Genomic DNA, 15,831 nt, shown 5'->3' with positions numbered 1-15,831 from the left:
TAGCATCAAATTTGTGAAGTGTACAATAGGATCAAGAACCAAAGTACTTAACAATTAATCCAAAAAAGCACCATACCCTAATCCATAAGAATTAGTTTAGGAGCTAGATTTTAGAAACCTCTCTCATTAGTCTATGAACCTTGCTCCTTCTTGGTTTGCTCAGAAGATCTCATTTGATGTTGGGTAGGACTCCAAGATTCTAATGAAATGTAGACCATGGGTGCATTGACAATGATAATATGTGTCAGAGAGGGACTCTCAAGAGGCATCGTACATTTCGAAACCTAATTAAAACATGTTATTTGAAAAAACATCGTACGGTGAGTTCAAGACGAAATTAGAGGAGTGCAAAAAAACACTTTCCAAGATTGATAACTATGTATTAAATCAATGGAGCATTACAAATCAGATTCCGAGCACTTTGTGCTTGATTGAGTGCAAAAAATTAGTAGTCATACTAGTACTGCAAGCATAGACACTTTACAATTATGATCTCTAATCTCAACAATCTCTACTTCTTTTGCATAGGATCTCTCTTTGAGTCCTCATGCACTATCCTCACCGATACTTTCCCGACGTAGAATCATTACTCTAACTACACTGCATCCTAATAATGTCCTCTGTCTTGATCAGCTATTAGGCATGTTGTCTTTTTGGAGAGCCGCATATAGCCATCATCAAAGTGAGGCAATGTCAAGTTACAATGTGTCACATAACCAAATTTGAAGACACTCCCTTTGAGGTGCACATAAAAACTAGTACTGGCCTCGACTTTGAGCATGGCACTGTTAGATTGCAGAGCAAATGCTAATGAAGGTGGCACTGTAACATTCTTACCTTGAAGTCGTACTTGACGCGGATGTTGAGCGGCATTTGCTCCTTGGGAGAAGGGAGGCAACACTCCTGATGCGATCGATATGCCCTCATACCGAAGATGCCACTTGAGAGGCTCATAGAAGTATGTGCCAAACTTCGGGGTCGGATTCTTGATATCCAAGGAGAGGACAACATCTGAGTTCAACAAAAAAGGAGAATTATCAGCATCGGTAGCTTGTTGGAGGAGGGTCGAAGCAACATCGGTGGATTTAGACGACGACGACGATGGTGAAGATGATGTTGTATTGGGAGGGAGGACTTGGAAGGTGGCAATGGTGGGGTTTTCTACGGAGACATGGACATGGGCGCCAGCGAGCATGATGAAGAAGAGGAGGGTGAAGAGGAGAAGGAAGGTGGAGGACATGATGAGGAAGAGTTTGGTCTTGTTGGTGAAGGTGATGTGGAGGGTGCAACAGGGTACGTCCTTGGAGGGCGTAGAGAAGGGTTTGTGGGGAGGGGACTCCATAGCGAGCTAAGGAAGATGAGGGTGTAGCTGGCTATGGATGCTCTTGGCCTCCTAGGGCTGCAGGTTAATTGTCAGCATAGAGAGGCGGCCTCATGTCGCCTTAGCGTGCTGGCTTTAGTAGTTAATCGACTGGCTGCTGGCTTTCGTCTTCCATGGGCCTCAGCTTTTGATAAGGCGGCGCTGTTGTCCGTCCAAAGGTGGTGAGCAGTCTTTCGTTGGCTCTCGGCCATCGTCGCGTCCGAGCCTGTGCTTTCTTTAGAGGCCAATTGAGAGTGAGAGTGAGAGTGAGAGTGAGAGTGAGAGTGGAGAGTCTGCGATGCATTGCCCTTCTACACTTTATTTATTTATTTATTTTTTTGCCGTCTTGCTTGCGCGAGTTAGTTTTATAGGATTATGCCACACTATCTAGTACGGGCAGCTTCAAATGGGATCTACGGTTGAGATGATTCGAACCGTAAGATGCACATTTGAAAATTCGAGACATTTGGTAAATTCGGGTAGGCTTGTAAATTCGAAGTAGTCCGCACCCCACGTTTTGAACGGAAGTTATAAACTTGCAAGCTTGTGATTTCGAGCCTTATAATTCCTACTTAGAGCTTTTGCATATTTCATCATATATAATGAGCTTTTCATCACTTAGTGTAAGCTATTTTGAAAAACACTAACCACAAAATATGGATATAATACCCAACATTAATGGTTCAAGATAGAACCGTTGTTGCTAATAAGCCCACAAATACAAAGAATCCTTCAATACATTTATTAAAATTATTTTAATTAGTAATAAGAATAAAACATGCTTTATAAATGTGATCCGATAATTAGTAGAGACAACTAAAATGCCAAAACACTTTGTAGTGAAATAAACCACTACTAAACCATGTGTCCAACACATGGACTTGCCAATGTGGACACGGTACCTTAATTTAATACTTCATTTCTCCTAGAAAGATAGAGCTCAAAATAATCTTTCTTGTTAAAATTTCATCGGATACCGTAATGGGTTTCACCAAAAAGTTACAACAAAATAGAATTTACAATGCAGTTTGGTAATTAGTAGGGAAATCTAAGTTGCCAAAATACTTTTCGATGGGATAACTTTGAGCATCTGTTTGAGATCGCATAGCTATTCACTATCTTGAAACTGGACTTAGAAGACAAAGTTGAGCAAGTATAAAGGCTAAATCTTGCTTAGAGAGCAGTGGTTGATGCATTGCCATATGTTGATGGCACTCCAAACCCAGGACGTATATATAAACATAGTAAATATGCTTACAGGCTAGAAATGCCTTCTTATCTTTCTCCCTCTTTTGAAAATCTAAACAAGTGCATGTAGGATCTTCTCGTATATGGACATCATAGCATTCAGTAGTAAGAAGACGAAAAACCACATGATTGTGTGCCACCATTTCTTTTTCCTCTATCAATGTTGCACTTAGACTCTCAACTGCAGCCAAGCGCTTTTCAGCTTCTTTTGAGATTCCATGCCTCCATTTTTTACTCCTCTTACATGATGGAGGAGTGGTTATACATTCACCCTCTCTTGCCACTATTACACACTGTAGTTGAAAACCTGCCTTTGAAAGGCCTGCATACTCCTCCTTTGAAATCATGGTACCAAGTTGAATTGGCCATGTTGTAGGTGTATCTGGCTTGTGATTGACTTGTTTGTCAACATTCCAAGTGTGTTCAACATTGTGGTTACAAAACCACATCCATTGAGCAAATGTTTTTCCATCGTATGTGCGCTCTGACCAAAATGATGGTGCGACCAACCCAGGACTTCGACTCTCAATTACAGTCATGCATTTTTTTCCTTTTACTCTTCCAAAGCATTTTCTACGACAATGAATTGGCATGCGCCTAAGGGCCCACATTGACCTGTGTATATCCTCTTCCAAAATTTGAGCTGCACTTTCCACACCACCACCATCACCATCTTTATTACCAATGCTATGATATTTTGTACTTTCATTGTAAGTCGGTCCTTCTTCTTCGACAAAAGTTTCCTGCAATCTAGCTGAGTTATCCACATTCACATTGTTCATATTTGTGAAGCTAATTTTTTGTGGTCGTCCGCGTTGGCAGCGATCTCGTGACTCCATGATATACCCTGGTCGGTGCGAGCTATTGCCAAGGTTTGACCTCTTCTTTCTTTGCACCGATTCTTTGTCACCATGTAAAATTGGATCTTGAAAATTAGTTTCATTATCATTCATTCCATGCAGCACACGAGTCACCGTAGCCGGGGTTGGAGTCAACCTTGATTGTGCTCTATTCAAGAGAGAGTGTATGTTTGGTCCAGTACCTATGTATCGTCTAGTCAAATATCCCAACTGCTTTGCACATTGAAGATAGGAGTTGATGACATCTGTAACACAAGCATCATACAATGTGATCTTTTTTTTTTTCCTCCCTCTCCAGAAAGCCAACTTGCATGTATACTCTCTGATAAGTTTGTAGTAGGGATAGCAGCACGATCCCATGGGCTCAAGTCATCCTGAAAGATTAGAAACATTAGTTCACAACATTAGCTCACAATATTTACTACATAATTGTGAGATTTCTACCAAAAAAAAAACTCACATTTATGGAAATGCCCCCCCAATGTGAGATTCTATCTTCCCACCAGGAGAACCAATTTTTCAAAGGCACCAGATTCTCTATTGGAACACCATTCTCATACCACCATCTCTTTATTGACCTAGCTTGCATTTGTGCTTCCAACAAGGTGTTGCTTGTTTGCCATTTTTCACACAAAGAAATATTCTCCATTTGTTTTTCATTTGGAATGAGTGCTCTTGTTTTCTTTTGGAGACTTTGCTCCCAATGGAACAAGCATGATCTTTCACGACCTTCCATTACATTGTCTGCTCCTCCATTGTAGACTGCTCGAATAGCATTCCAATTGGCACCTGCCTCATCTGCCATAAACCCAATGAAATTTGCAATTGAATATCCATTCTCAACCATAACAGAATTGAGACTTTTCCAAAATAATATTTGTGACTCTGTATCTTCCTCCTTGGTCTCACATATTGCAATAACCATCAAGCTCTTCATGCTGAGGCAAAAAGTATGCATGGTAAGACGTATTAGTCAATGATTAAATTATCACTTTTATATACATCTAGAAATTTATCACCTTGGGTCATAAACTGAGCATGACATGGTTGACCATCCTTCAACACGATGCGTATAGTCAAAATGGACCCAAGTATTATGCAGGTCTCCTTGACCAGAACGATCCATGCGTCTTATTAAATCAACTCCTGAACCAGGACCTTTGGTGGACATCTTAAAAACAAAACATTTATCATGAAGTCCTCCTTGCTCAGGAAAACGACTCCCATGAAAAAATGGGAACAAACATTTTTTCTTCAGTAAGAGAATATTGTCAAATCCATCTCCCACTACCACTGACCCTTGTTGTTTTTTTGAAGCAATGATACTCTTTAATCTGTTATGATTTAGAAAAAAGAATTTTAAGTACTATACTGATAAATATTAACAAAAATAATGTATCCTTACCTTTGATTTTGCACAAGTGGCATCATCTCTTCTAGAAAGTTTTGAAGTTCTGCATCTCCCATAGAATGTCCCTTGTCAAGAATGAGTGAATCCATCAGAACTTGACGAGCCACAAGCATTTGAATTTTTCAAGGACCACTAGACCTATCAATCTTCAACACTGTTTGGACTAATCCTTGGATTTTTTCTATGGCAGCACGATATGTACCTTTCTGCACATCATGCTCATGGTGGCCTACATGCACTACCAATCTTGACATGTTGCAATCCCCTGGCAAAACGTAGTAAATTATGCATGGACATATAGCTTGACAAGTGACAACCTTGCAGCAATAATGACATGTAATCTTTGTCCTGTCTTCTTGAGCAAGGTAACCTTTTCCTATTGGTTTATCTAAATATCCATGAAAATATGCATTATTGAATTCTTTATTGTTTAAATAGTACTGACAAACATTTCTATGACATTCCAAGGAGCCCAAACAATAACTCATCCGAACTGGACACCCAATGGACATGTTGGTTGTTTGGGGGCGCGTCCATGTATGTCCATCAAATTTCTGCTCCATGCCACTCATTGACTTACATTTGCCAAAATTTGATGGAAGTTCAAACACAAGATTACCTTTGTATTCTCTAGGTAGTTCTTCCACTTTCACAGGTCCATGAGATTGTTTCATTAGGTCTTTCAATCGGTGAGATGTTGAAAATGATAATATCAAGTCCACCACACTTTTTTCCTTTTTTGACAGTTTCTCATCACCGCTGTTGCTATCGAGGACAATATAATTCTCCTGTTGTTTTTGCAAATTTGTGTGCAAGTCTCCTTGGGTTGGTATCTTGATAGCTTCAACATAGAAAGAGCTTGCATTCAGTAAGTTTGTATCCTCCGAGTCTTCCACATCATTGGTTTCCTTCTCTGTATGCACCATAGCATATCTTTTTGATAAAGAGGCATCAAGAATGAAATGCTGATGGCCCTCCATAGCAAAGTGAGATGGTGTTTCAACAAGGGCGACTTGAGATCCAAACTGTATTAGCGCATTCAATGTTTGAAATTTTCTGTAAGGTGGTAGTCGACTTTGCAAGAAATATGCACTAAGGAGGAGCTTTCCATCTCTAAGTTGAACCTCTCGTTCAAGTTCTTGATCACCTATTGTCCAGGTGATGATGGATGCTCTTTCATCCATGCTAACAAGGTGGAGAAGACAGAGAGAAATAAGTGGTTAGTAAGGAGGTCAATATATGGAGACGGACATGGACAAATGGTTTTTAAGTAAGTTTTTATGCAAGTGGGAAGAAAAAACCCACAGTCGAGATTGTCAAGGGTGGTTACAGAGCTCACCTCCTTATGAGTGGTGTATAAAGAAACAACAATTTTCGATAATATTTGGCACAAATCTCAAGTTTTTTAGTTAATGACTTCATCTTCTTATGAGTAGGTGAAAAGACAGTGTATTTTAAGTGTATGAAATTGTAAAAATCCCCCTTGGATTTTGAACACTGAAATTAGATTTTAAAATGTCGTTAATCATCGAAAAATTTACACAATATTTTAGTGTGATCACCGACAAAAGCTTCAAATTTTGACCTGAAAACCAGGAGAATATGAAGTTTGCCTTATTTTCACTGATTAGATGCAGTTTTCGGGAAAAGTGTGCCTTAGCTTAGCCTTGAGCCGGTTGCAAAATCAAAGTAGCCGGTTGAGGGGAGTGCAAGAAGGAGAAAATTTCGCTTAAAAACATGGAAATTAGTTTAATTTTTCAAAAACACTGGCTAGTAGTGTGAAATTTCCGGTTCAGGGGAGTGCAAGAAGGAGAAAATTTCGCTTTGAAACATGGAAAATAGTTTAATTTTGCAAAAACACTGGCTAGTAGTGTGAAATTTCCGGTTCAGGGGAGTGCAAGAAGGAGAAAATTTCGCTTAAAAACATGGAAAATAGTTTAATTTTGCAAAAACACTGGCTAGTAGTGTGAAAACACTGATTAGATGTAATGTATTTTTCTAGCCCGCATAATTGAAGTAAGTTTTGACCTAATGCAACTTTTGGCTCCTGCTCGGTGGACTCTGCTTTGCTTGGAGCTCCTGCGTGAAGCCTTGAAGCAAGGTACAATCCCCTCCTCCTCCCCCGCACCCATGCTCCCACAGCTCGGTAACCGTCAGCGTGCACACTGATGGTTACCGAGCTGTGGGAGCACGGGTGCGGGGAAGGAGGAGGGGGAAATTAAAATATTTCTATGTTCCTCATGCGCGTGCTCCCCAGCCGTAAGCCACGCGTTGACGGTTTAAGAGCTTCATTTGTTTGCTTCTTAAAGTTTTATGCAGTCAAATTAAGCGGGCATGGCTTTTACAGGAGGCGCAATTCAGCATTTGACAGAGGCGCAATTTCAGCATTTGACAGCATTGACATAGGCGCAAGTTCAGCGTTTGACAGCATTTGACAGCATTTAACAGAGTGCTAGTTCAGCGTTTGACAGTATTTGATAGGCGGACCAGGCGGACCTCTGACAAGACAGACCTGCAAACTTTCAAAGTCTTCCCATTCTCAGGTAATTCTAGCCTTCCAACAAGTGAGCAATATTTGTACATTGTCAGTAGGGATGTTACCTCTATATAGAAAGATAATCACTCTATACAGAAAGTTGGACATTGCTGCGTAGGGTTTGAGCGGCTACTTGTATTTCAAGTAGGCTTACTATCAAGCAAGACCATCGGTCCTTATTGGGCAATGGAGGTCCTTGCTCATCTTGTACTAATGCCAACATTGAGCCCTTGTAGGTGGCCATTTCCATCTATTTATCATGGATTTTTGTGATTCAACTCTTGCTGTCAAAGTCTCGACAAAGACTTCGCCGTGCTTGGCTGCTTGTTTTCTATGATGAATCTGTCCTTCCATGCTAGTCGGGGACCCTTTATGCCTTGCAAACTAGTCTCCTCCTTTGCCATGTGGAGAGCCTCTTCCAGCTGCTGTTTGTAGGCTATTATTTTCTGGGCCTCTGTTGAGGGTATCAACATGGGGTTATCCGTGAAAGCTTCTAGCTGTCGGTTTTTGTCAGCTATTCTTTGTTTTAGAACCTTGATGGTCACCTATTGCTTCAGAGCATGAGAGCTGCAGATTGGCCGACTAATTAGCTTCTCCTTCTAGTCCAAGGCCAACTGTGTGCTTTGAGTATCTATCTCTTTATCGTCTGTATCTATCTCTTTTCTCACTCATCTTGTCGAGTTGGTGGCGTCTCTGCATTGAAGATCCTCGACCAAGGTGGTGTTTGTTTGCTCCAGCTCTTTGTTTTCTTTCTCTGTTAACGGCATATTGGTAGACATGTCTATGCATTGAAAGTCTACTGCTATGTTGAAGGGATAAAATAGCCCAATTTTATTTTCTCTTCTAAGTGCCGTAAACATAGACCAGAGGCTGATAGTTATCATCCTTGTGAGTAACTTTGACAAAGAGGTCAAGGTCATTAGAGAAAAAAACACCCTTGATTGCTGAAAACAGTGTAATTTTTTTTCAAAAAATTGGCAAACTAGAAACAATAGAGGTAAATTGATAAAATTTGAAGGTTTTTACATCAGATTACACTAATTTTTTCAACATTTTGTAGGTTTTCTCACCTTCAGATATAAAACTTTAGAGGTAAATTTCAAAATTTGTAGGTGGGATTACACTAAACTAAGGTTTTTTTTTAGCACTGCAGCGAACAAATCCAAAGAGCGGGCAACAAATTTGGAGATCGGCATCTGGAGCAAATTTGGTACACTCTATCAAGTTCACACAAATTTAGGCTGAAGCTTTTCAAATGCGATATAAGTTCACTTAAATGCGTGTTATTATGATGTTTGGCATGAAATGCAGTGGCATTAACAAGTGCTGCAGATTGTAGCCATTGTTTGAATGATGATGATGTATAATGCTTTTTCAAATCTTTATTGATGTAGACATTTATGGCTCCCAAAAGACACGGCAACAAGTCAATCAAGAGAACGTTTGATTCTCCATGCATGACCTTGAGATCTGGTCCTTCCAAGAGAAGGCATCCAATCGATCAAGGGGCATCTTCTCATGCAGTTGCTACTCGTAGTCCTCATTTCAAACGAGGGGGAAAGAGACGGAGAAAATGCATCTTTGTTGATGATGAAGCTGTCGTGGAGGAAGGGTCTAACCATTTGGAGAGTGGGGATGATCTAAAAGGAGATAAGTCTCGAGAGCCAACAGTGGAGGTTGAAACAGGTGACGATGTTGAAGATGAAGATTTAACAGAGTCTGATGGGATAGCTGAGGATGATGTGGCCCAACATTCTCGACACTTCGGAAAAAAATCCCGTTGGGGATTATGAAGGATGTATTAAGTCAATTTTACTTAAAACGAAGAAGCAACCCTCCACTTATAACTTTATGTCATTTGGTTGCTCATGAAGCTGTACGAGTGGCTACAGATTCTGCATCTTGGTTGATTCCTAGTTTTGACAATGTTGCTTACTTGGATACAATGGGATCTTTTTTGGTGTCGGTGAAAGATTCCTTCGGGTCTTACATGCCTGTCATTCCTCTTGTGGAAGGTAGTTGGGATCTTATTTGGCAAGCTAAGAGTGTTTCATTTGATAATCAGCTCAATAAGGAGTGGCAAGAGCTTCGAGGGCATCTATTTTTGGTATGGCATGGAAACCATCGGCTGAAAACATGGATGCGACGCATAAAAGAAGGTAAGAATTAACATCGATGCACTAATTGTTTGTTAGATTTAGTTGTACCTTCTTTTTTTGGCTAATTTGGTGTTCTTTTGTCAAGTATGGCATGATAATGAGGAATATCATGTGAGTGTGAGATGCCAATTTTTGGAAGTAGAAAAAAAAAAGAGGCCGAACTACTGCTTGCTCTTGACACCACTAATGTGTAAGTTGTAAATTTGTGGTCTTTTTGTATTTTTAAATTAATCTCGCTTTAAACTATTATTTTTCATTTGTTTATATATTTATTGTAGCATTTCACGATCAACAGTAAAACCAAATCTTGGGCATGAGATATACATGTTCCAAAAATTTGGTATCGCCAATAAAGAGAGCATTCTTGCACGTCTCACTCAAGAGGATAGAAAGTGGGCTGAGATAGAGATGGCAGTTGAGAGTAGATTATATCAAGGAGTTCCTCCTTGGTATAATTCTCCTTGTGTGTTGATTTCTCAACTAGTTTGGAAGGTGAATTGTTGAATTGAGTATTAACTATATATATTTTTCAAGATTGTTTATGATTCATTCAATGAATGTAGTTGTGGTTATGTAGGATGATTTTAATGCATTTATTTCAAAGGAAACTGCAAAATTGAAAGCTCTTGGATTAGATAAGGTGGAGTTTGAAAGGCGATTGCAGAAGGCAACTAAACAAGAAGAAGCTCGATTGAAGGATAGAGGTTATAAGTTTTTGACAATTGCCAACCCAGTTCATGGAGAGGAATTTTTTGAGTTGCTCTTTGATGTGAAGTGGGATGATCCATCCATGGTAAAAATCACACGAGACAAGTTAAATGCGTTGTGCTCCTCAAAACTACCTTCTGAAAGGTATCACACTTTTCAATACTTTTTTACTAGTTGTTTGTTTATGTTTTTCAATTCTAATGAAAATAGTGACATTAAACGAGAGTTAAATTTCTACTTGAGCAAAAAATTTCTACATGAATGGTATATGAATATACTTATATAAGATGGTGTTTAAGTTTTTGATATATTTTTGGTCTATAATGAAGGAAAAAATATATATTGGAGATGATGAGTCTTACAAAGGCCAAAGATCCAATCTTTTTCCACTTTGGTGATGTGAAGCACTTTAGGGCTTACATTAGAAAAGAAGTTTATTGGGCTCACATGCATGATGAAGATTTGTTGATAATAAGAAGGTTGGAGGTTGAAGAGTTCAAATTGCCAGATGGATTTGAAGCTTTTTTCAAGGTTATTTTCTAAACTGGTCACTTTTTCTTAATAAATGTGGATTTTATTGCATTGTCTTATAATTTGAATGACTACCATAGGTGCAATTAAGAAATCATGGCTTGCAAGCTTTTCCTCAACTTTTAGGAGATATTAAAAGTGCCGGGGACTCTTCCAAAATGCTTGAGCTACAAGAGTCTTGTAAAAGGATTTTATACAGGTGAAATTACATGAACCAACAAAGTCTTTGGCTCTTATTGAAATTCTTTTGCTCAAAAGATTAAATGTTGTTATGGTGTAGATGGATGTGTGAATGTGTTTTAAATGGTACACTTGCTACTATGCCTATGGTTACTGAAGATTGGTCAAAGCTAGAGGATGAAAATACCATGTATCCCGGTTTTATGGTAGAGAAGGGTATTTCCATGTGGGAGTGCAGAATTTGCCCATGGTGGTTGGACTATCCTTTGGGGGTGATCCCAAAGCAAGAACTAGACTTACATGCAAGTAAGTATAACACTTTTTCCTTTTTACATCAAGTTAATTCTCATATTCAATTTCTTTATTCTCATAATATTATTATTATATTCTTCTATTATGATATTCAATTTTTCTATTATGATTCAAGTCCACCAGCCTTGAACTCGTTAGCATTTGATCTCTCTCTCTCTCTCTCTCTCTCTCTCTCTCTCTCTCTCTCTCTCTCTCTCATGCATGAACAAATGCATAAGAAAGTATGTTCTAGTTTTTTATAAATGACTTGAGTTTGTAAATGCTAAATTAATTTTATTTTATATCATTTAAATTTTCTTGTGATAGAGTTTTTGGAAGGGAATAAAGACAAAGATAAAAATCAATCTGCTTCTTTAGAGCACTTAGAAGACATGGATCACAATCATGACTTGACCATGGATGGGGGCTCACAAAGAACACAACAAAGAAATCACTCACTACCTCTTCAAAGAGAGCACCAAATCATGCAAGTGGGTCAAACATGGGTGACCACAACAAAACAACCTATCCATTAGGAGGGCTAAAGATTGACATGCCTAAAGAAAGCAGTGAAAAAAGCGTTTCAATAGTGGTTGAGTCAGTCATGGAGCGACCAACTTCATCAAGGCGACCAACCTCATGGAATACGGGTAAGTTTCTACTTGCTAAATATTTATTTTTTTGATAGTGCAAAACAATTCTATATTACTTGTAATTAAGATAATTAATATAATTTTTTAATGAAAAACTGTAGGCTTTCAATTTTTGACTGTGGTAGATGCTCTTCTAGTTGATATGGCTAATGTTGATGATTTTGGCATTCAAAGGTAAAAGAAAGGTTTTGTGGCTTGTGTTATCAACATCAATAGAATGTTCAAGGTGGATGGTGTACTAAGCAACAAACGTTTTGCGTGTAGCATTAAATTTTTTTTGAGCACTCAAAATCTTGGCTTGTATAACCATTGTGGAGCACCTTGTCGTGAGGTGTTTCGTCTTATCTTTGAGGATTTTCCTACTTCTTTGTTGGTGGATGGTTTAGGCCCAATTCGAGCAGGTTACTCAAAGTTTTTGTTTATGCTTTTTGTTTTGATCCATATCACTTGAAAAACTCATTCTAAACATCTTTTCAAAGGTGGATTAAGCAAAAAGATTCCACAATGGAATATATTTTTGCCTTCTCTTGTGCAAGGTGTGATGGATGTAGCAGAACCTTTCTTGGCAGATGAAGGCTTTTTCGTGACTCTATGTCTTGCACAGCAATTGTTTCAACCCCGCATATAGTAAATTCAGTAATAAGTAATAAGTTATCAAGCCTAAAACTATTGCTATTAAAAGTGGTAAGTTTATTTCCATTAATATTTCATATAAGAAATAATAGTTATTTAGGTGAGATAAATGAGAATAGTTTAATTGACAATTTTAATAGTAATTTAATACAATATGATATAAGTATTCTTTTAAGTATAGTTATAGCATTAGTAGTATCATACACATTGAATTATAAATCAATGTCAAATAACAAGTTACTAAGAAAAATCTTATTTCAAGTGTTGATAACATTTCTTTTTGTTTCTTTTCTGAGACAAAAAAGTGCTTTTTTTGCGTGCTAGCTACACCTTTTTATTATTATTACACAGACACTTAAGAATTAGTTACGCTAGAAGGTGCAAAATTAATTGGAGTAGGAGCGGCTACCATAGCCCTAGCAGGAGCAGCAGTAGGTATTGGAAACGTATTTAGTTCCATGAATAACCTCACTAAAAAAAGAAATCTCTCCTTTATTTTGAATAACCTCACCAGAAATCTCTCCTTTCTTTTGAATAACCTCACCATATATCTCTCCTTTATTTCAAAGAACCTCAACATATATCTCTCCTTTCTTTTTAATAACCTCACCATATATCTCTCCTTTCTTTCGTTGAGAAAGGTATTCTTGTTTATTGCTCTTTTTTTAATTTTATTAAATCTAATTGGGCTTGGGTTTGCTGAAACAGCATACTGTATGAATATGGGCGCTAGTAGTTCTTCAATAGTAACTCAAGCGTCTTCACATTCACAGTTTATGCAACTAAAGGAGGAGGATTGCCGTTCAATCTTATTTGAAACTTGGCAAGATTGTGATAAAATACTAAAAACCTGCCAACAAGGTAGATTGCCCAGCGCTGAGAACGGTTATGAATTCGTTTCACAGCTGCAGCCTGCGCAAATAAACAATCTAGTAAACTCTATCTCTGCCAAGTTAAACCCCTCCATAGTCAGCGAAGCCACAATGCAGGAATGGGCTCAGATTTTGGTACAGTTTAAGGAGGCAAACTCCCGTCTGTTCACGTCGTTCCATAAGGACCTTATTCCTGGCTTGATGCTCATCTCTGGGGTATCTCTCCCTTTAAGCATGTCCCCGGAAGAGGGCATAGAACTCCTCTTGAAGGTCCCCTTCTCCCAGGAAGTGATAGCGCATTATGCCGCGCAAATAGTCTCCCAGGCGCAACCTTTGATTGACATGTATAAAGCCCTGTTTGAGCTCTTGCCTTCGACTCCAGAAGTAGTTTTTTTTTAGCAAGACATGCCACTGAATCCAGAAACAGAAATAACTGTTTCGCAAACGTAGGCGGATAAAATCCAAGCCGTTCATAATGTATAAAGCCCTGTTTCAGCTCTTGCCTTCGACTCCAGAAGTAGTTTTTTTTGAGCAAGACATGCCGCTGAATCCAGAAACAGAAATAACTGTTTCGCAAACGTAGGCGGATAAAATCCAAGCCGTTCATAATAAAGCCAGGGACGCTGTCCAGATTTTCGTTAAGTTCCATAGGCTTAGAAGCCGGATTCGTAAAGGGACTGCCTTTAAACTTAAACGTAGACGTCGTGGTTAAAAAACCGTCTCACGGGCAGAGCGGACACCCTGGGGAGGGTAAAAACCACAGCTGACGACTGAATCCGAATATTATGGATTACATATATCAAGTAATTACTTTCTTTTAGGGAAGGGATGGTTAAATTATTCGGTAACCAACCGAGAGATCATCAACGACAAAGATTGACTTTTTTGTCTTTTAATTGAGTTAATTTTCTTTAATTACGTAAACTCATTTTGAAATAACGCAAAAAACATTTCCAGGGTTGGGCTTTCCTTGACCCAACCCCCCCGCACCGATAGCTCAATTGGATAGAGTCCCTGGCTTTGAACCAGGTAGTTAGGGGTTCGAGTCCTCTTCAGTGCAACATCGTTTCATTTTGTGCTTCGATAAAGCTATATACCACTAACTCTCATTCTTATTGAGAAGAAAGCTTTCACAACTTGCAAGGTAAAGCATGTATCTTCCACCCGGTATTATGTTCAGTCCTCTTTCTTTCAGTTCTTGTTTTATTTAAAGTAAGCGGTTCCCTACGCTTTTTCCTATAGCCCACCTTTTCGATGTTTTAAATCCTATGCCAAGACTAGGGAGCGAGGGGCACAAAGTGTCAAGCAGGGTTGGGTTGACCTTTCTCGCCGATCCAATTTATAATGGGATCAGAGGAATGAGTTGAGAACGCCACTACGTTCCTGTACCCTTTGCTCTTAAAAAGTATCGCTGGTTTTCCCTGCATAATCTGGGCGCATGGTCGAATACGTCCAGTCTAGCGTTGGTAATTCTGTAGAAATAAATGGATGCACGAAGTTCATTCTAACGCCGTAGACACCGAGAGTTTAATTGGTTGAGCCTTGAAGTGCCGAAGGGCAATCCCAACGCAAACCGTAGACATTGATAGTTCCTCATACACGCCTTGTTTCTAAATTACCATGTTATCGCCATGACGGGTTTCGTAACCTCGTCATGTACTCGAAGCGACAGTGAATTGATCTCTAATCACAATCACCCAGTCCTCTTAATGGTGTCGCTAGGGCAAACAAAACAAGCCAACCACTAACTTTTTTAGGTTAGGGGGGTTTCATTACTGTTTATTAGTCATCTCGTGCTTACAGTAGTGTGTTTCTGCTTCTTAGTAGATCTTTTTAAAGAACGCCTTTTTTATTTTATTATTTTGCTTATAAACATAGAGATGTGCCTAACAAAGGCATAAAATCATTAGAAACTCTAAAAAAGGCAAAGGAATCTAAAAATGTTTAGGCAAAAGCTACTTTGGAAGCAGAGGCAAGGGAATCACCCTTTATAAACTTTCAAGGAGGCAAAGGAAGCAAGAGAATCTTCGCCATTTTCGAAGAGAGATACGTCTCCGCCCCTTACATACGAGAAGGTGGTTGGCAAGTCCATGAGTTTTTCAGAAGCTTTCCTAAGTGCTTCGTGTGGTGTCGGACTACCATTAGTCCATATTTCAATGAATGAGATTTCCTGCGTCGCTCTACCACTTCCAAATAGATGGATGCTATAATTTACGTTTCGGACAGGCATAAATACAGCATCGATGGGAAATTTTCCCTTTCCGGATTTCGCTAGATTTTCTATACGATATCCGCAATCTTTTTCAATCTCTAATTCAATAGTTAGAGATATTGGTTGGGTAATGGTAGCTATATATTGCGAATTGTCAATTGCTTCGACGCCAGGTGG

General features: G+C 38.9%; 1 protein-coding gene and 2 pseudogenes across 1 annotated transcript; 1 reads left to right on the top strand and 2 right to left on the bottom strand.

Moving 5' to 3' along the window:
* Nucleotides 1–445: 445 nt before the first annotated feature.
* On the bottom strand, nucleotides 446–1,583 carry LOC147447845 (uncharacterized). Its single transcript, XM_086524424.1, has one exon. The coding sequence runs from the start codon at nucleotides 1,340–1,342 to the stop codon at nucleotides 608–610; it is 735 nt and encodes a 244-aa protein (XP_086380550.1). The 5' UTR covers nucleotides 1,343–1,583; the 3' UTR covers nucleotides 446–607.
* Nucleotides 1,584–11,676: 10,093 nt separating this feature from the next.
* Nucleotides 11,677–12,115, top strand: LOC147447844 (uncharacterized; annotated as a pseudogene).
* A 1,028-nt stretch (nucleotides 12,116–13,143) lies between these two features.
* LOC147447843 (uncharacterized) lies at nucleotides 13,144–14,367 on the bottom strand (annotated as a pseudogene).
* Between the last annotated feature and the right edge of the window lie 1,464 nt (nucleotides 14,368–15,831).

The sequence above is a fragment of the Adiantum capillus-veneris genome, chromosome 11, assembly GCF_014529385.1.
Source record: "Adiantum capillus-veneris isolate H3 chromosome 11, ASM1452938v2, whole genome shotgun sequence".
NCBI classification, from domain to species: domain Eukaryota; kingdom Viridiplantae; phylum Streptophyta; class Polypodiopsida; order Polypodiales; family Pteridaceae; genus Adiantum; species Adiantum capillus-veneris.
Note: the sequence above shows the minus strand (reverse complement) of the source record. Positions and strands in the feature narration are given on the sequence as shown.